The sequence below is a fragment of the Phodopus roborovskii genome, unplaced genomic scaffold (assembly GCF_943737965.1).
Source record: "Phodopus roborovskii unplaced genomic scaffold, PHOROB, whole genome shotgun sequence".
Classification (NCBI taxonomy): Eukaryota; Metazoa; Chordata; class Mammalia; order Rodentia; family Cricetidae; genus Phodopus; species Phodopus roborovskii.
In genome coordinates this window covers 22,735,075-22,755,663 of record NW_026125397.1, presented here as the reverse complement: position 1 = coordinate 22,755,663, position 20,589 = coordinate 22,735,075, and the positions used below count along the sequence as shown (strand labels likewise).

General features: G+C 48.6%; 1 protein-coding gene across 1 annotated transcript in view; it reads right to left on the bottom strand.

Annotated features, from left to right (window-relative positions):
- The window catches only part of Traf3ip2 (TRAF3 interacting protein 2), a 41,673-nt gene extending 23,494 nt beyond the window's left edge, over positions 1-18,179 (bottom strand). The window contains exons 1-2 of the mRNA XM_051175550.1: positions 17,931-18,179; positions 4,555-5,382 (exon numbers count right to left, since the gene is read on the bottom strand). Of these exons, the coding sequence (XP_051031507.1) occupies positions 4,555-5,374 (820 nt within the window). The 5' untranslated portion in view covers positions 5,375-5,382; positions 17,931-18,179. The remainder of the gene's footprint in view (positions 1-4,554; positions 5,383-17,930) is intronic.
- Between the last annotated feature and the right edge of the window lie 2,410 nt (positions 18,180-20,589).

The window sequence follows — 20,589 nt, the reverse complement described above, 5'->3', positions numbered from 1 at the left end:
GAGACAGAGAGAAATCTGTGCGTCTGTGGGTGTCTGCTTTTCAACACAAACCCACACTAGTCAGTGTGTGTGAAGGGGAGGCACACAAGCCAGCAGCCACCTACTTGAGAATCACTGCTCAGAAATAGCTTCCCACGGACTTGTCTCCTGTGCCTAAAATCCCATCAAGAGAGTTTACCCTGCGGGAGATAGAAGGTGGGTGATGTGATAGACAAATGGCTTGCTAGCATGTTAACTCCCTGTTCCGAGGCAGTGTCGGGCACAACAGGAAAACAGCAAAAACGAAAGCCTTGCACAATCTTAGAGGAGCACCCAGAACCCCATGCTGTCTGTCAGTGTCGAGAGCCGCTTGGCCTCAGTAAGGACAGTCTTCGTGTCACAGGGCTCTTAGCACTTGGAATTGTAAACCAAGCCTTAATAAATGAGGTCCCCCATGTATCAGGGAAAACAGTCAACATTTTTCTTCCTTATTAAGAATGGTAGTAAAAGAGCTTGTGTGAGAGAGAATAAAATCTGATTTTCAAGTTGTCAAAAAACATCATGGTAAAATGCAATCCGTTTAGCCAGGAAACAAAATGGCCAACATAAACTGTTAGGAGAGCTCCCACAGCTGTAAGCAGCTGGGGCTCCTGCAAGGCAGCCGCTTCCCTTATCATTGCTTCCATCTGGCTTCTTTTCCCTTGCTTTAATTGTACATGCATTCTAGCGTACAAACAATCGCATACAAACAATCACACGCAACCTCTTTTTTTTTTTTTTTTTTTGTCCATGGGAGCATGTACCCACATGTCATATTCTGCCTCCTTAGTAAAGAAAGCAAAAATTTTATACAGCACAAGGGCTCATTAGACTTAATTCCTTCTTTTGCCCAAATATATTTGTGTTGTGGGCTTGATTTGCTTGCTTAGCTATGGGCTTCATTTGGTGACCCTCAGCGGAAGGAAGGGTCCTTAGCGGCGGAGAACACTGTAGGCTATTTCAATTTTGGTTTTAAACTGTTTTGAATATTTTTTTTTCTTCCCGAAAAGGGTAACCAGTAAGGTTACTTTTGCTTTAACTTGCAAAATGCAAAAAAAAAAAAAAAAAAAAAAAAAAAAAACACATTTGCATGATGAAACATTCTTTATATATTCATTAACAGAAAGGAAGTAATGCTCTTTTAAAGCAGAGTGGAGCCACGTAGCCATGGTCCCCACTCAGGTGAACAGCTCTTTTGAAGTGGTTTTGTTGGCGATTAAGTGCAGTTATAGCCCTGACATGAAACTAAGCATTTGTATACCTGTCCTGAATGTTTAATGCATTATCTCATTTAGTCCACACAGCAACCTCCTGGGAGTCCTCGCTGCTGGGCACATCGTTAATATTCCAGGGCTGCCGTACACTGCAGAGGACCATAAGCTCTGGGCCACCCTGATACCTTCCCTGTGACTAGGGCTCCCAGGACCAAGGGTCAAGGATATGCAGCATGAACTAAGGCAAGCTCAGGTTTTATGCATTCTTTTTTGTTCCTTTCAACTTTTATTTATCTTTTAATTATAGGAATAGTTTGCTATTTAAAAGTTAACGAAAGTATGTAAGATTACAAGAGAAAATACCCCTGTCCGCTCTTAACCCTTAGTCTCTCTCATGTTAATAGCTGGCGTTAATCCTTAGGGACTTTTAAGGGTGTATGAAAACGTATGTAGTTTCCTTTTGAATAAACATGTAGGGGATTAATCCCTTTTGTCAGAATATGTACACCATTTTATGCTACACAACAGGGACCAAATAGACCACTGAATAAATAAATCATATCATGTAGGTGCTTTTCAACCTGTGTTAAGCTATGTCTCAATACACTCATTATAAACACAGTGTGGTCAGAATGTATCTGCTGCCCCTCCCCCCCCCCCACAGCATCACTACCTTCGCAGCAGAGCACCTGCAGCTGACAGACTGATGCCTGAGCTCTGTAGCTGACCATGCTGTGGGTCCCTCTGTCTCCCCAGTCTGTCATTTCACACCATCCTGAAGTTATACACTTGGGTCAGGGATCAGCTCTCCTGCTTTGCCCTTTACTAATAGGCAGCGGTCTGGGTTTTTTGTTTTGTTTTTACTTTCAGAAAATGTTTGTTTTTAAAATACATTATTTATTTGTGTGCATGAATGTGGGCCCACACATTGAGGCCAGAAAGGAGCACCAGACCCCTTGGATCAGGCATTTTGCAGGATGCCCACCCGGTTATGTGGGTCCTGGGATCCAAACCCTGATGTTCTTGACTGATCAGCAAGTACTCTCAATCCCCAAGCCATCTCTTTAGCCACCAATGATGTTTGTTTTATTGTGGTTTGAGGTTCTTTTCTCTTTAATAGTTTTTCTTTTTTTTCAATACGTGTGTCTGTGTGTGAGTCTATGCATTTGAGGGCAGGTAAGCCCAGAAGCCAGAGGTATCAGGTCTGCCTGCAGCTGCGGTTGGATCAGTTTGTCAGCTGCCTGATATAGATATTAGGACCTGAACTGCTGTGCCATCTCTCCAGCCCCCAGTGTTTTAATAAAAACATGCTGGTTGTGTATGTTTTTGCTTGTTTGATGTTTCTATAGGATACACTACTAAAAGTAAGACTGATGTCCAAAAGGGAGGACTCAAAAATTTTGATAAATAATGAAATTGCCTTCTGGAATTGCACCAATTTCCATTCTTACCGAAAGTGTCTGAAGTGTTCATTGCCTTATACCCTCGGACACTGAGCATGTGCAGGGCTTTTATTTTTGCATCCATCATTACATAAAATGTACCTTTTTAAAAAAAAATTGGTGTGTGTGTGTGAGTGTGTGTGCACGCTCGTGTGTGCACTTGTGTGCTGTATACACATGTGTGTGAATTCAGGTGTCCTTGGAGACAAGGATGCTGGATTCCCTGGAGCTGGATTACAGACAGTTGTTGAGTTGAGAATTGAACTCAGTTCCTCTCCAAGAGCAGCAAATGCTTTTAACTGCTGAGCTGTTTCTCCTGCACCATTTGTGGCATTTCTTAGGCAAGGTCTCATGTGCATTTTGGCTCTTTGTATTCTGTGTATGAATTGCTCCCATGTCCAGCCCAAGTCCTCTCTTGTTCATCTTTCTTCATCTGTCTGCCCTCTAAGACCAAACACTCCCTTCCAACCGCCTTCAACAGGACTAACGATACAGAGAGCAAGGGGCAGGTGGGCTGCTGAAGGAAAGCTAGCTCTTGGGCATGAGAGGTGACGTGTCCCCTTTGGACATGTGTGCCTTAAAAGGAAGCTGCCCAGGAGCAAGCTTACCTCCAAGGCATCAACAGGGAAACCCTTGCAATGGGAAGATCTTCCTACACTCTCATTACCAGAATCAGCGCTTGCTTTGCTATCATGATGAAGCAATCTCCTGCCTGCCTGGGACTCTAACTAAGTGTTCATTCACACTTCTGCACCTTTATCTAAGGGCTAATCAGAAATGCAGATAAAAATAATGTTTGTCATAGTGTTGACTATTAGACCAGAAAACTGGAAAAACTTCAGAGAACAACTTAACGATAACTTAGCAATATATCTAATGAAATACAATTTAGCATTTGACCAATTTATCTAGTTTCTACGTATGTGTGTGAGAGAGAGGAAGAGAGAGAGAGAGCACACGAGAACGCTTAGAGAACTCTCTTAGAGGCCACAGTGCGCACATGGAAGCCAGAGGACAATTTGCAAGATGGCTCTCCATCCATCACGTGGGGCCCAGGGATGGAACTCAGGTTTTAGGCTCGATGGCAAGTGGCCTTAATCACTGAGACATCTCATTGGTCCAATTCAACATTTGAAAGCTGGAAGTACACTCAGTGTCATTGGAAAGTATTCTATACTAGGAGTTTATGCAGAGCATTAAAAAAAAAAAAAAAAACACTTGAAGTAAATGTATCAAAATCCTAATAGGGAATTCTATTTGGGTAAAGGAAATATCCCCTTTTCAACTTTTGGGCATGTTTCATTTGGAGGAAACTACCCACATCCTGCTGTTATCAGAAAAAGTATTTTTACGTAGACACTTAGATATCTTTATGCAGATGAGTAGAACTTCAAAGGCTTTGAAAACTAACCTGGAGACTTCTGAGAACTAAACCCCACACCTGCTTACTGAAGTTCAGTTCTCAGTGATTCAGACTTGAGAAATCCACCACACCTGTGCCGCGGCTGGCACTCAGCAGGCACCCGGTCCTGTCCACAATTGCCTGCCAACTCCAATAGGAAAGGAATAGGTAAAGGAAGAGCCCAGAATGAAGCCCCAAGAGCTAGGTTAAATGAAATTTCTAGAAACCGTCAGCACCTTCTCTCTGCCTTGGGGCAGATTTCAACTGCTCAATAGGGGGATCTACTTTGTCCTAGATGTTCCCTACAGGGAGTTGTAAGGGAGACTGGCCTTGGCCACGAAAATGCATCCTACTAACTCCCCCCCCCCCAATCAACTGCACTTGAAACACCAGGCCCACTGGCAGTGTTGTGAGGCCTGGATTCCTCAGTCCCTAGCCCAGAATGTCCAGAAGCCCAAAAGCGATAAAGGTCACTTACATGGAGCCTGGTGATAGGGTCCTCCAGGAAAATGATACTGACAGTTCCATGGAGCCTGTGGGGAGGGATTGAGAGGCAGCCTCTGTGCATACGCTGGATACCTCTGAAGTTCAAACTGAGGGAACTCCCTGGACCTCAGAGGCCCAGGGAGGTCCTGCAGGTAACATGTGGAGGTGAGGGGCAGTGGCCTTTCCAGCTGCCTGATGCCCAGGACGTCTTGGGGCTGGGAATCATACCCAGTGTCTATTGTGGGCAACTCTGGGGCTGCTCTGTTCCTGTGGGTCCGGGGCCGAGGTATTGTGTCTTGGCCGCCACTGGAGGAGTCTGCCTGAGCATTAGGTAAACTCGGGTCAGATTTGTCCGAGTCATGGCCAGTGTCGGGAGAAACTGCGGAAAGCTGTGGTCCCAGCCATCTATGGCGTTTTTCCGTAAATGGAAACCGGTGCTCTGGAGGGCGGGCTCCAAGCTCAGACTCAGGCTCGCTGGCTTCGGATGAGCACGAGCAAACATCTTTGCCAGCATCAGGGTGCCTTCTAAAGAAACTGGCTTCACTCTCCTCCAGAACTTTAGTGCGCAAGCAGGTGACCTGTTGTGATACAGGCCGGTGACTTGCAAGTTTCAGGGGAGGGCGAGCCTGACAAAGGTCTCCTGCGGCATGGTGAGGGGCTTGGAGCGCAGACAAGCTGCTGGGTGCCATGTTCCTTGTGTCTGGAGCAGGTGGTTCTAATTCCTCTTCCAGGGAATATTCTGGGGTTGGTTTCAGCAATTGACTTGGGAATGGTTCTGATTCGTCAACCTCCACAGGAATGCTTCGGTTCATTCTAGTTTCTGGAACAAGAGAAAACATGCCAGTCTCAGAAGACAGAGCTGCACTTGGAGTCCCCATTTTGTGACCTTAAAGGACCTAGCTCGGGATGTGGTTTACATCAGCAGTAGTGTGACATGGCTGGGCAGGGCCTACGTAACGGAACGTCGTTTACACACCCATCCCAGGCAAAGGCACTAATGCTTATTAAGACACTTTATCTGGAAGGCAATTGAAGAAATAGGACCAGAAGTCATTGTGTGGTAGGAATTGTTTACCAGCAAGGGGAAACCATGGGTGAAAATCAACTGGCACATACTGAGGAGACAGAAATTGTCAGGAAGTGGGCTGCTTTGTGTGTTTGGAATGCATGACGGAAAAAAAAAAAATCCCAGAAACTGACACGAAACAATCTCCAGGACATACTGTTGGCTGTTTACACGCATGCAGAATGTATGTTGTACACACACCAGCACCAAGGGTAGAAAGGAGTGTGATTGAGAGTTTTACCTTTTGAACTTCCATTTTATTTATTTATTTTTTTATTCCATTTGGCTATTGCTTAATAACGCTAAATAAACTTACAAACTAAACTTAATAGCACCAAATAAAAGTTTCTTAGAAAAAGAAGGCACAAGCTTAAGCACACTGTAACAGGTCATGGTGACATTTTCCACTTAACTACTTGGGTCATTTGGAGGGTGTATTTACCTCTGGGCACTGTGCCTGTAACAAAGGTAGCCATGACCAAAGGCTTGTCAAACTACCTCTCGGCCCCCAGAGTAGAGCCCAGGATCCAAGCAATATTGCTTTTATCTCTTAAAATCGGCTTAATACGGTGGGGAGAGAGAAAAAAAGCTTCCCTTGTCTGTCTAATCATTAGCTAGTTGCCGTGATGCCCAGCTGTAGGGCAAATAGAGGAAAGCCTGGGAAATGGGGTTCCAGGGGACCCTGGGGGTTCACAGGAGGCTGCAGAGCAAGTGTTGTCAGAGAGCGCAATGCGTGTGGGAAATCCCAGCGGTTTAGTCTACAGAGGGCCTTTGTGCACAGATACTATGGAGAGAAAGGCTGTGTGTGGAGCCTTTCAACCACCACCGTTGACTGAGAGCCTACTGTGCCAAAAGTCACGGAGTACATAAATTATCGTTCTAAGGCAGCTTTTGGAGAACAGGAATTTACCGTCCCTAACACTCTGTGCCCAGGTTCCCCATTTACAGAGTAGGCCAACAGCTTGCTTCTAGGTGCAACCCAGGGCTTTTCGAACTAGGCAAACACTTACTGCTGAGCTAGAGCTTTGCTCCCTATCCAGTAGGCTTAGCTGCCCTCCGAAAGCCAGTCATGTTAGCACATGCCTATGATTGCAATTATTAAGGAGGCTGAGGCAGGAGAATGACTTAAGCCAAGGAGCAAAACCCTTGTGGCACACAGGACTCATCTTCAGCCTCCAGATGCCCTGAGCCCTCCCTTCCTAGGCTGTTGTATGCATCCCTTGAAAGAACTTTAAAAAATGAGTAAGAACCTACCAAAAGGTAAAACCATTTTACTGTTTTTTAAATGCGCAGCATCATTTTCCTACTAGCCTTACAGTCTGTCTGCAGCTACAGAATGTGCTAAACTGTGCATGCAGCATGCTCTTCAACTCAGCTGGCAGGGAATCAGAAGTTCCTCAGGGAGGGCTGAGGGCTGTGTGATCTCCTGCATGGGGCCACGAACCCACAGATGGGTGGGAGGGTGAGCAGGGGTGGACAGTGAGCAAGCCAGCAAAACAATGACATTCTGCCAGCTCTTGCCATGTGATTCACAGCCACTGCTCAGATTTCAAACACTTCAGGTGCCAGTGTTTCTAGAATCCCCAGGTTTTCAAATGTGGGTATCTGAGAAGTACTTCCCTACCAAAAGCAAAATTTCCGACTTGACTCTAACTCAGAGGTCTGCCAGGGGCTATGGGGAGGCTAATACCAGAGGGCACGTCACATGTGTGACTTAAAACTGGTCTGAAAAGGAGCACGTGGCCCCTCGGATGACAGTCAATAAACCTGTCATGGCGATGAAAACCCTCTCAGGAAAACTGTAGCATTAGTAATCACTACAAATTCAGATGGACTCCGATCTCACTACCAAATACACAGACAGCAAGCCCTTACTTGTTAGTAGCTCACCCCCAAAGCACAAACGCAATCACACTTGTTTCTCTTTTTAAAGATCTATCAGTAGTGCAGAATGGAAGAGGGTGAAAGACTAGACAATGAAAGCTCTTCAAAGTAATCCCAAACACATGGACAGCAGCCCTGTCTACCTGCAAGGCACCTGGCCTGGCTCAAGGGACAACGCTCTCAGGAAGGCAACAGGACCCAGGTCAGGGCCTCTGCACTCGCTGCTCTCTCCAAATACCTGCATGGCTCCCCCTTTCTCCTCAACTGTCACCTTCCCAGAGAGGGCCCCTGGAAAGGCATTTACACTCTCCACTCACTTACGCCCCCTTCCCTGGCTTCCCATCCTCTCTAGCAATTATTAATCTTCCATATTACGGCAGGATAGGTAATGTAAATATTCAGTCCTGTTTGCTTCTGAGTATGATTTCATGACAGCATGACTGGTCAGTCATCTGCCCACAGTCCTAGGCTCAGTAAAGATTTGTCTACTGTACAGCAGTGCTTTGTAGCTGGATGGGTCCCTGGCAGGGCTGACATTTGTAGTCATGTAGCCTCCCAGCCCTAGCCCCGGTCAGCCCTGGCCAGCTTCCCTGGGAGCAGCTGCGCACAGATCACAAGGCTTTATCAAAGATGTCGTTTTAACTGTAGTAAAGTGTTGTCAGAATGTTATTCTTTAAAAATAGCCCAGTAGCCCACCACTGCTAACCATTTCCACTTTTCGTTTGCTTCTAGGCTAGCTCCCGTGTTCTGTTCCTGTGACCCTCGCTCTGGTGTGGCCTCTACTCCAGTCCCCGACACAAGGCAAGTCTGAACTGACTTAGAAATCCCTGCTCACTGGCCTTGACCTTGGAGAAAGCTCCTGACCTGAGCAGACAGGAGACCTGGCAGTCAGTGTGGGAGCCCTGGAGCGGCATTGCTTGGACAGCTCGGAAAGACTGCCAAGACCTGGGGAATAGAGCATGCCTGCTACTCTATGGCCCTCTCTGAGGAAAGGGAGAAGCTAAGAGGAAACCTGGTGGGCGGGGATCTGGCTGGGACTTCTGGAATTCCTAGGGCAGATGCCAGGCCCAGCTTAGAGACCATGGTGGGGCGGGGCTTCCAAGCCTCATTCCTAAGTTCCTTAGGTGAACAGATTCTCCCTTGCTTCGGTGGCAAGAGGAAAGAAGTAGCTATCAGAATTGCAAGTCTGTGCCCCTTGACAGGGTCATTTCACTCGGCGAATTTCCTCTGCAGCAAAGTGTGCACGTTGTGCCAAATGAAGTCTGTAAAGACACAGCAAAGACTCAGACAAAATGGCTCCAGCTTTAAACAGTGCTGTGCATCTGGACAGCGAACGCTCTATCTTTTAACAAACACTGGGGAAGTGCTGTGTGGACTGAAGTGGAAACAGCTCCAAATGCATTAGCAAGTAGTTTAAAAACTAAAAGAACAAGTCATTGTGACACAAGACTACATGTGACATAAGACCATACACGCATGTGTCATCTCCTAGAAACTAGAATGGTGGCTATCTCTGGGAAGGGCAGCAAGGGATTCACTTTCCAAACAATCTGCACGTTTTCTAATTTGTATCGAATGTGTGTGATCTATCTGTAGGACTCTCTCTGTTAGAAACGTTAAAACCCCACCATTGATCTGGTGTTCACAAAGATTAAGAAACAATGCCAGCCATGACTCCCACTCCACCTCCAGGAGACTGTGAGCTCCTTAGAATACAAAACACAAAAACACTGGGCTTCAGCTGCAAACAGAGGCTAGGTACCAAAGGCCTGCTCCAGTGAGCGCCTGCCACAGTGGACATGTGGCTCACATGCCCTCTGCTCCAAAGACAGCAACCTCCTCTCGCAAGTCTTCTTCACCCCCTGGGGCTGAGCTCTTCTTCTTTTATTTTATGAGAGGGGGTCTCACTGTGTACCTGGGCTGCTCTGGAATGCTACAGAGATCAGGTTGGCCAGGGGAGTTTGTTTGTTTATTCATTTTTATGTGTGTTTTGCCTGCCTGTGTGTTCAGCACCACATCTGTGCCTGGTGTCCTTGGAGGTCAGAAGGGGACCCTGGATCCCCTGGAACTACAGTTACAGGTGATGGTGAGCCACCATGTAGGTGCTGGGACTGAACCTGGGTCCTCTACAAGGGCAGCGAGCCACCTCAGATCACTGAGCCAGCCGTCTCTCCAGCCCTCTTCATTCCCATGCCATGTGAGTTTCTCCAAACCTCTGGCTTTCTTGTTCCACTCCCAGGACTGAGGCAGCCATCCTCTACCATCTCCTACCCCAAGCAGGACTGGCTCTGTGGACAAGAGCTTCCCCAGCGAAGACGCTCCCTGGCAAGGTGCCCCGGTTCCCTTTCATAGGATTGCCCTCGCTCCTCCCTCCTGCCTTTCTCTGCGCACAGCCCAGCCAGTCTCCTTGAGCTGCCATCGGCTCTGCTCACATCTTTCCCCGCCATCCATTTCCTACCGTATCACCTCACTCCTTCACCCACCAGAGTCCTAGAAAGGGGCCCATCCATCTTCACACACCTTTATGTCTCACCAGTCCCTACAGTCATCCTGGCCTCCCTTCCTGCAAGGCCATCAGATAGCTTCCTTCCCCTTCCTGTTTCGAGAAGCAAGTCTCTCTCAGGACAGACCCGATGTGGCGTTTCACTGTGGCTCTGACCCTCAGGTGGCCTTCCCCTGAATCAACAGGTATTTCTCAGGTGTGAGACAGACACAGAATTGAACTGCTTCTGGATGCAGACTTCTGGATTTTGGTTGCTTCCCTCCCAGCGCTGTAATTAAATGTTATGACCACAAAAATGTTACTTAACTTCTCCAGGTCTCATTTTCCTCATCTACGAAAAGGAGGAGTGAGCAGCAACTCTGTTCCATAGGGGTGTTATGAGGCTAAAAAGCCATAGCATGCCCAATGCAGAGCCTGATCCACATCCAATTCTTAAGTTATTTTTAATCCAGCAAGAGACTTTGTCTCTTTTCCAGATGCTGTCCCCTGCAGGTGCAGCAGCTACTGAGAGTGTCGCCCGAACCTAGCGCATGAGATTGCAGCTGTGTAAGGAGCGGATGGACATGCGAGGGTGGGCTGCCGCCACACTTGATCCTCGGCAGCTCATCTGGTCCTGGGCCGCAGGCAGGGCGAGAGGTACTATTCTGCCATTTCCTAATGACACACGTTAAAGAGCTTTGCCAAAGCCACACAAGAGATTGGTGAAGGCAAATCTACCTGAAGATCTCCCTGTAGTTCCCACAAGTTTCCACAAGCCACTGAGATTCCGGGCTGGCAAAAATTCCCTACAAAGGACCAAACAGTACATCCTTCCTGCTTTACGGTTCATATGTTGTCTCTCTCTTGTATTTCAGTGTGTGTGTGTGTGTGTGTGTGTGTGTGTGTGTGTGTGTATGAGGGCACATGCATGCCCCCGCCCACACAGGAGACAGAGACTTGCTTTTATTTTATACTCCTCTGAGGTAGAGTCTCTAGGCTGACTGGCAGGTGAGGTCTAGCACCCTCCTGACTCTGATCCCCAGCACTGGGTTACCAGCATGCACATCCATGCACATCGTCCATGGGTTCTGGGGATTTGAACTCAGGTCCTCGTACTTCACAGCAAGTCTCTTACCCACTGAGCCATCTCCTAGCAGCTCACTGGTTTTGTTGTTTTTAACAACCCTTTATAAGTGTAAAGATGGGGGCTTAACTATACTGGTTAAGCATGTATAGTGAGTGCTCTTGCAAAATACCTGCATTCTGTCTCCAGCTCCACAGTTAGAACAAATACAACTGCAGTTCCAGATGGATCTGGTCCTTCTGGTCACCACAGGCAACCACACCCCCATGCACACCCCAACCACACTCCCATTCACACCCCAACCACACTCCCATGCACACCCCAACCACACTCCCATTCACACCCCAACCACACCCCCATGCACACCCCAACCACACTCCCATTCACACCCCAACCACACTCCCATGCACACCCCAACCACACTCCCATTCACACCCCCAACCACACTCCCATGCACACCCCAACCACACTCCCATTCACACCCCCAACCACACCCCCATGCACACCCCAACCACACTCCCATTCACATCCACAACCACACCCCCATGCACACCCCAACCACACTCCCATGCACGCCCCCAACCACACTCCCATTCACACCCCAACCACACTCCCATGCACACCCCAACCACACTCCCATTCACACCCCAACCACACCCCCAACCACTCCCATTCACACCCCAACCACACTCCCATGCACACCCCAACCACACTCCCATGCACACCCCCAACCACACTCACATTCACACCCCCAACCACACCCCCATGCACACCCCAACCACACTCCCATTCACACCCCAACCACACTCCCATGCACACCCCCAACCACACTCCCATTCACACCCCCAACCACACCCCCATGCACACCCCAACCACACTCCCATTCACACCCCCAACCACACTCCCATTCACACCCCAACCACACTCACATTCACACCCCCAACCACACTCCCATTCACACCCCAACCACACCCCCATGCACACCCCAACCACACTCCCATTCACACCCCCAACCACACTCACATGCACACCCCAACCACACTCCCATTCACACCCCAACCACACTCCCATTCACACCCCAACCACACTCCCATTCACACCCCAACCACACTCCCATGCACACCCCCAACCACACCCCCATGCACACCCCAACCACACTCCCATGCACACCCCCAACCACACTCACATGCACACCCCCCAACCACACTCCCATGCACACCCCCAACCACACTCACATGCACACCCCCAACCACACTCCCATGCACACCCCCAACCACACCCCCATGCACACCCCAACCACACTCCCATTCACACCCCAACCACACTCACATTCACATCCACAACCACACACACATGCACACCCCAACCACATTCACACTCACCCACAACCACACTCACATTCACACCCCCAACCACACTCACTCACATGCACACCCCAACCACACTCCCATTCACATCCACAACCACACACACATGCATACCCCCAACCACATTCACACACACATTCACACCCCAACCACATTCACACTCACCCACAACCACACTCACATTCACACCCCCAACCACACTCACTCACATGCACACCCCCAATCACACACACGCACATGTATGTACTCCCACAACTGCATTCATATGCACATATCCCCTACACAGGCAACTAAAAGTCAATAAAAAGAAAAAAATTAATATAAAAATGATTCTTAGCACTAGGCTAGTATAGAAAGACCTTATTGGGCTACCTCTGGCCTGGTGGGCTACAGACCACCAACTGCTGATAGAGTGTGCTGATGTGGCAAATGAACCCTAATAAAATGGATCTAGGTAAGGAATGTTGCCCTCTCTTACTTGTCTCCAGTTAATCTTTATTGAATGTCTGTTAGGTGTAAAATAGTCACAAGGGTTTTTATACACAGTAACTCATCACTGTGACCCCAGCTGATGGGTACTGTTGTTAGTTCTATTCTATAGTAGGGAAACTGAGGTACAGGAAGGTTAAGGAACTTTCTCAAGGTCCTATGGCCACGGCAGTTCATCCCCAGAGCCTGTGTGCTGGGCAGTGTGCACGGACAAAGTGAAGGTAGCCGCCTCGGAATCTCCAGCAGCTCAGGAGAGTCGGGTTCAGGTCATTCACCCTGACCCCCAGGGGCACGGGTGCACACGTCCAGTGTCCCATCAGGCACCACGGAGGGAAGCCTGGGCGTCTTTCCCTCATGCCATTACAATGGAGGGTGTGCTCAGACTGCAGAGGCATCTCTTGATTTGAAAAAAAAAAAAAAAAAAAAAAAAAAGCACTTGATTGGATCTCATTAAATTTTAATCATAAACTGAATTCAAAATAAATTGAAACCTGGATGACAGAGCACAAACAAAGGGCGATGATAAATGGCAATGCAGCTGGGAAGGGGACAGCTTCCAGGGGACATCTCTGAGGCAAGGACGGCGGGATTTAATGAAGGGCAGGAGTGAGCGGCCGAGTAGTTAATACATGCCCTAACAGCTCCCAAATAATCAAGGCTAGCTGATCACCAACGGATTAGATTTGGGTTTTATTTTTTAAGACATGGTCTCATCCAGCCCAATCTGTCCTTGAGATCCTCATCCTCTGTCTCCACCTCCTGAACGCTGCGGTTGTAGGCATGCGCCACAATACCAGGCTGGTTTTTTTTTTTAATTGTATGCGTGCGTGTTAGTTTGTATGGGAGGTCTGTGTGTGTGTGTGTGTGTGTGTGTGTATGTGTGTGGTGTGTGTGTGTAGGGCCTTCCCCCACCTGCAGTCACTGTCCACTTTATGTATTGAGGCAGGGTCTCTCCCACCTGGACGTTGTGGGTAGTATGGCTAGGGTTCCCTGTCCCATCACCTGAACACTGGGATGGATTCTAAGTGGGCTGTCACCCACACTTGGCGCTTAGGTGGGTTCTGGGGGTCTGAACTCCAGTCCTGAGTTTGTTATGTTATTTTAAATATTTTTTTGGGTTACTGATAGGGTTGAAAAGTCCTAGAGACATATAGCATGGATGTTTCAGGTGGCCTTATTATTTATTATATAAGTATATATTTTTATAGTTGGAAAGATCCTAAAGCCCAATTTGGATCAGATACTTTCAATTACAGATTATTCAACTACTCTCTAGGAAATAATTTAAATTTCCTTTTTACACTTATTTATTTATTTATTGTATGGTGTGTTGCCATGGCACCCATGTGCAGGAGTCTGCTTTCCCTTTTCCACCATGTGGATTCCTGGGATCAAACTCAGGCTGTCACTTGGTGGCAAACACCTTTACCAGCTAAGCCATCTCTCTGGCCCCCAAAGAGTACATTTTCTTTTTTATTTAGTGGTCTAAAAATCACAGATCTTTAGAAATATATGTAAGCTCATGAATTTCTTTGTCTACTGCCTAAATGTATGCAAATTACCATAAGGTTGGTTTGCTTAGTGGAGCATGGTTTGGGATGGTGGGAGCCTTGGAAACAAGGGGACATTTGCTGGACTTTGCACAGGAAGACTCAGTCAGGCTGAGGGCAGGCATCAGAAGTGGCCTTGGGACTCCAGTGCTCAGCTGTGACGGGTGGGCGGAGACCTCTGGGGATAGACTGCCTGTCACATCGACAGCTGCTAATAAAAACGTTCAGAGAAACAACCTCAAGCCAGCTCAGACACTACTGTTGTCTGTTTGATTGTTTGTTTGTTCTTGGCCTCACATAAGGTGGTCTTTCTAATTCAGTGCAGGTCCCAGAGTGAAGAGGAAGGGACACGGAGGAGGGGTATGGAAGAGGCAACCGCTGTTGCTATAGGAGAAAGACCTTGTAACCTATGTATGCCAGGTGCAGGAAGGGTCAAAGGGATAATCACAGGAAAAGGGGCGGAATGTGCAGGGTGGGCCAGTGGCCAGGGTGCCTGGGCAGACAACTCAGGATAGGAAAACTCCAGAGATGGCCATGAGACCTGTTTACCCTTGGAGAGAAAAGGAAGAGCGTTGAAGGCTGGGCACAGGAGCCAGATTTCCTTCACCACTCAGCGAGTGGCCAAGACCCCACGCAGACTAGGTCTGCAGGGTGGGAGAGCAGGACAGGCTGTGTGAGGGTGTCCCACCCACGCAAACAGCTTGATTTCCGAAGTGTCATCAGGGAACCAAGCCAAAGTGGCATTGTGCTGTGCTGTGGGCTGCCACGTGGGTGAAAGTCCGCCCATCAGCTGGTTTGTAGCCTGTGGTCTCCCGGAAGGTCAGGGTGCACACCACCTGCGTGCACACATGCTCACCAGCAGGCTGAGCAGAGCCCTGAGGATGGAGCACACATGGGCTCTACGAGGCATGCTGGGTAGGAGACAAGGAATGTTGGAGCAGGAGAAGAAACCCTGTGTTTCATGATCTAAAAATATCTGGGTGACGAGGCCTGGGGGGGGGCAGCTTCTAGATTCCGACCATCAGATGTGCCTCGTGGAAGCCAGCTGGACTGTTTGCTAAGGACATAGGAGCAAACATTATGGGCCATTTAGTTGGGTGTGAAAGGAACTGGGAGGGGCTCCGTACAAGCTCCACCCCTATAGCAATTGCCTGTTGTTTATTATGTGTGTACATTTTAAAGGTCAATCTAAAATTGCCTGCAGCAGAAAACGATTTGAATTCAGGATCTATCTGAGATTTCCATTCTGCAACGTGTAAAACATTGATTTAATTTAGACGAACCACTCCGCCATAATCTATCTTGCTGAATGCCCGTTAAACGACGCCTGGAAATATGACTTTCTCCTCGTCTTTTAATTTTCAGCGTATTTGAAAGTCACTAACACCTTGGTCTTGAGGGGTGTGGGCCTGACCACTTTGTGTCTTCGTATCCTCTAAGAATCCTTGAGTGAGGAAGAGTTCTCTCCAGCACCCTGCCACACTGCCCACACCTCACTCAGCGAACACATCGGAACAGCTGCAGCACCCATCTCCACCCTCGGGGTGACTGGGAAGAGCAGCACCAGATCAAGAATGGCTGTGGTGGGCCCTTCACCCATCAATGCCAGGCTGGCAGCGGCACACACCCGCTACCCTGGTCTAGATGATAACCGTTCAGATTTAAAGTAAGAATCAGGGACTCGGCACAAGCAAAACGTGTTGGAAGTCTGGTGTGCTTATTCCAGAATACAGACAGCCATCTAGGAACACCACAAGGCCTATACTAGAGCCTTATAACCTACAGAGTTTGGCAATACCCAAAGTCCCAAATATGCCCATCCCCTCAGCCAGAACCTGCTGGGACCTGACAGTAATTGCTCAAAAAAATTATTAATAATTTTTGGTTTTGAAAAGGTTAAGGACTCAGTGGATTTGCCACCTAATAATGACTCTAATCGTAGTCACCAGCCTTACATGTGCTAGGATGTGTTTCACTGTTCCCTGTCCCCTTCCATTAAAGCCGCCCCCCATCCCCCCAACCCTCCCCACCCCACCCCGCACTGACTGTTGCGGCCAGGAGTATCTTCCTGCTCCAGCTCCTGGCCTCTGAAGCAGGATCCACTGCCAACCCTGGAGCCTGCCTTGACTCTCAGCAAACACAGGGGACATGAGCTAAATTCAAGAAATCCCATTTCCCCCATGTGGTTAAAGCCAACAATGATGGCTGGATTCTAGGCAGCCCTCCTGCAGAGCTGCGGTTGACACCCCCACCCCCACCCACCCCGACCCTTCCCACCACAAGCTTCCAGCCCTGACAGCTGCTTTACCTTCCACCTGGAAAGCAGATGAGGGGAACTGAAAGACTTTTAAAAGTTTATGTGCAAGGAGCCGGAGTACCTCTCCGGTGTTTGATGGCATGCCAGGTTCTGGGGGCTGGGAAAATGTAAGAAGCAAAGGCCTTCCTAATGGACTAGTAGCAGAGGTAAAATTTATATGTGTAATAATGGGTAAACAAAGCATGTCTTCTAAGACCACCCAATACGATGTCCTTCTGGGACTGCCCTGGCCTTGTTTTGTTAGAAAGGAATTTAGACATAATCACGTTAGTGCACACACACACACAGAGAGAGAGAGAGAGAGAGAGAGAGAGAGAGAGAGAGAGAGGAAGAGAGAGGAAGAGAGAGAGAGGGAGGAAGAGAGAGCACATGAAGAAATCCAGGCTTCTGGAAGCCAAAGAGAATTGCCTAAGAGACGGACCCACACAAAGTTGAGGCAGAGCTTGGAACCAAGTTTTCTGAGCTCCGTTTAAATGATTAATTTGGCCTCTTTTCACTCACTCCCTTAAAAAAACACTCTCTGTAGTCTAAGAGGCCACAGTGAACTAGGAAGTCACAACAAGGGGCTTCTAAGGCCAAGCGTTTCACCCCAGCATCCACCAGGCCCAGCAAATGCCTGGAATGGAGGATGGCGGGGGGTGGGGTGAGGGTGTCGAGCACTTCCTGACCCAAGAACGGGATGCTGATTTTTTCCCCCCAGCATAAAACCAGGACAGAGAAAAACTGGGAGTTGCCCTTCCCGCTCTGGCACTGACTCTGGGGCTGGAAGCCAACTGCGTATTGCTTGCTACCCTTCTCGGAGAAGTTTTGATTTGTTTAAAAGGCAAGCTCTTGCTACATAGCCCGGGCTAGCCTTGAACTCACTAGGAAGCTTGATTTCTTGGTGGAAACCCGAGGAGACACTAGAGTAGCCTCATTAAAGAGTTAACCTCAGCTCGGCCTGCCCGAAACCCTAAACCAGAGCCTCGTTTCTTACTGGGGCTCGGTCATAGTCTCAGCTCAGAGCTGCGCCAGATGAAGAGGGCAGAGGAAAGTAAGGCCAGAAGGTTCTGGCAAAGGGGAAGGCAGTGGACTGGAAAGCCGGTCCGTGGTTAAAGAGGGTCAGACGGGCACCAGTGTGATCACTGACCTGCGGTCGCTGCAGACAGGCGGCCCGGGGCGGGTGGTCGCTGGCTGGGCTCTGGGGCTGCACCTCGGGCGGCTCAGGCCTCCCTCGCCCTCTCCGGGTCCAGGTAAGTGGTGGAGCCGGCTGCGAAGCAGGAAGTGGATGTTGTATGCAAATCTCTAGGCAGAGGAAGCCTCTGCTCCGCAGGCTCCCCGTGGGCAGTGAATCAACCGCTGAGAAGTCTCTTTATTTCTTAAAACAGAAACCTCCTTCATTTAGCAGAGAGAGTCAGCAACCAATTAGGCGGCGACCCGATTTTACCACCCAGATAAGAAACTGTGAGGAATGCCCCGGCCTCGGGGTTACTGCGGCGCCTGAGAAGGTGTTTCGGGGAGATTGAACTTGAGTGTTCAGACTGCTTATTCATTAGCAGCTTCAAACGAGGAGTCGGGGCCTGATAATGGGAAGGAATAGGAAGCCAGGTTTTCACCGTGTCCTTTAACTGCCTAAAACAGATTTTCTGCTCATAACTACGAGCAAGGATTTACTACTGCCTACAGCCCTGTGCAGGAGTATAAACACACACACACACACACACACACACACACACCCTCTGGCTTCTCATTTCACCATCTTAAGTTTATTTCTTCCTTTTTCTTCGTTTATTCAGTAGCCTACAGGCAGGATGATGCCGCAAGCATGTGTGTGGATACTAGAAAGCCAGGTGATTTCCAGTGCGGTGGAGGGTGATGGGAGCCAGTGTAGGTGTGAACTCACTCATGTCACCAGCCAGCAAGGCTCTTACTGCATCCCAGCTGCTGGGCTTGCACACCAAGGGTGTCTCAGACTGAACCAGCCCTTGGACCTGGCCGCCTCCCGGTTTCACAGAGGGAGCAAGTCCTAGAACGCCCTAGCCAGGTTATACCAGGTGCACCCAAGTATTGCACTTGAAGCGAGTTGCTCCACACATTATAAACAAAAGGAGTGAGGCTTGGTTTAAAACCATCATAATAAAGGTGGCATACTTTGTGGTGTGTTTTCACAATGGGGCACTATGTAGATGTTAAAACAATAAACATTTGTGTTTGTTATTTGTACAAATTAACCTGGAAAAGAGATGAGAAATTATCTAATGAGACATTATTTTGATAATAATATAACATATCTGATCTCTCTCTCCCTCTCTCTCCCTCTCTCTCTCTCTCTCTCTCTCTCTCTCTCTCACACACACACACACACACACACACACACAGGAATGTTGCCCTTGACGCATGTTGAATGATCGAGTCAGAAGTGCCTGGAGCTGGAGCCTGTTGTTCCCTATGTTTATTAGCTCAGCCTTGAATTTTCTGCTTCAGAAATTATCATCAGATCTTTTGAGGGGATGGGAAACAACATTGTTTGTGTGGAATGGCTGAACCATGATAACTGGAGGCAGCTATCCGTTAGGAGATGGAACAGGAAAGGACGGAATGGCGTGGGAGGGGAGAGGAGAGAGGAAGATGTTTGCCTTTCTCACAGCTGTCCTCAGATGGGCTGGATAGGGCCTCGGAGGTGCTTCTGGAAAGTTCTGCCTTTGGACCCCTTTCCATGAGAAGAATCAAGACAGTCTTTTCTTCCAGTTCTCCACGAAATGAGACCCGTGACACCAGGGCCTGTGGGAAAGGCACTGAGGGCTGAATCTCTGCCTGCAGACGCTGCCCCCTCCTCTCAAATCCGGCCTGAGCTTGAGGAATGATATAACAGCTCCTTGCTCAGAGCCTCTGCTGGGCCCCTCCTGGAAAGCAGTCCAAGGATGTAAACTGTTTATAGAGGTCTCCCTGACTGAGAAACGTGTGTCTGAGCATGCCTGCTGAGGTTTGACTGAAATGCAGATGACAGAGGCGGTGTCTGAGGTCTGGGACATAAACACCTCATGTTCCAATGCTCCCCACTGCTGTGCAGATGCTCATGTGTGGCCTCCCAGGGAGTAGTTCTTCCCTGAGGACTGTTGAGCACCTTTAACCCTGAGAGCAGTCCTGTGAGGTGCAGTGGATGCCATTGTACCTTCCGGGAGCACAAGGCTCAGAGACATCTGATGACTTCTTTCAGGGCACATGGGTAATAAGTGGAACGCTGTCTCACTTCCGGTTTGTCCCTTTCCTTCCGCGGCTGCTCAGCTCTGACCCGTGTTTCCTACATGTCTGAGTGGAAACTTTAGATTCTCACTTTCTCTACGCAACTCTTGACAGTGTTCAAAAGGGGAAGGAAGAAAGCAATAAATGGGCAACACTATGCCTACGCCAGTCATGACGGGTCTGTGTTTACACAGAGGTTGCTGCTGACAAAGTAGAAAATATCAGAGCATGGAGTCAAGATATGGGCCAACATCTCCCTCCTGGCAGAAGTCCGTAAGTGAAGGATTTCTGTTTGCCAGGTTCCAGGAGTCTCTGTCTTTCTTAGTTAGGGCTTGTCTTGGTGTGTCTCTATTGCTGTGAGAAGACACCATTGCCAAGACAACTTAGAAAAAAAAAATGTTTAATTTGGGCTTACCGTGTCAGAGGGTTAGGGTCCATGATGGTGGAGCAAAGACATGTTGGCAGGAACATCTGAGAGCTTACATCTTGATGAGCAAGCAGAAAGCAGGGAGAGAGAGAGAGACAGAGACAGAGAGACAGGGACAGAGACAGAGACAGGGAATGGT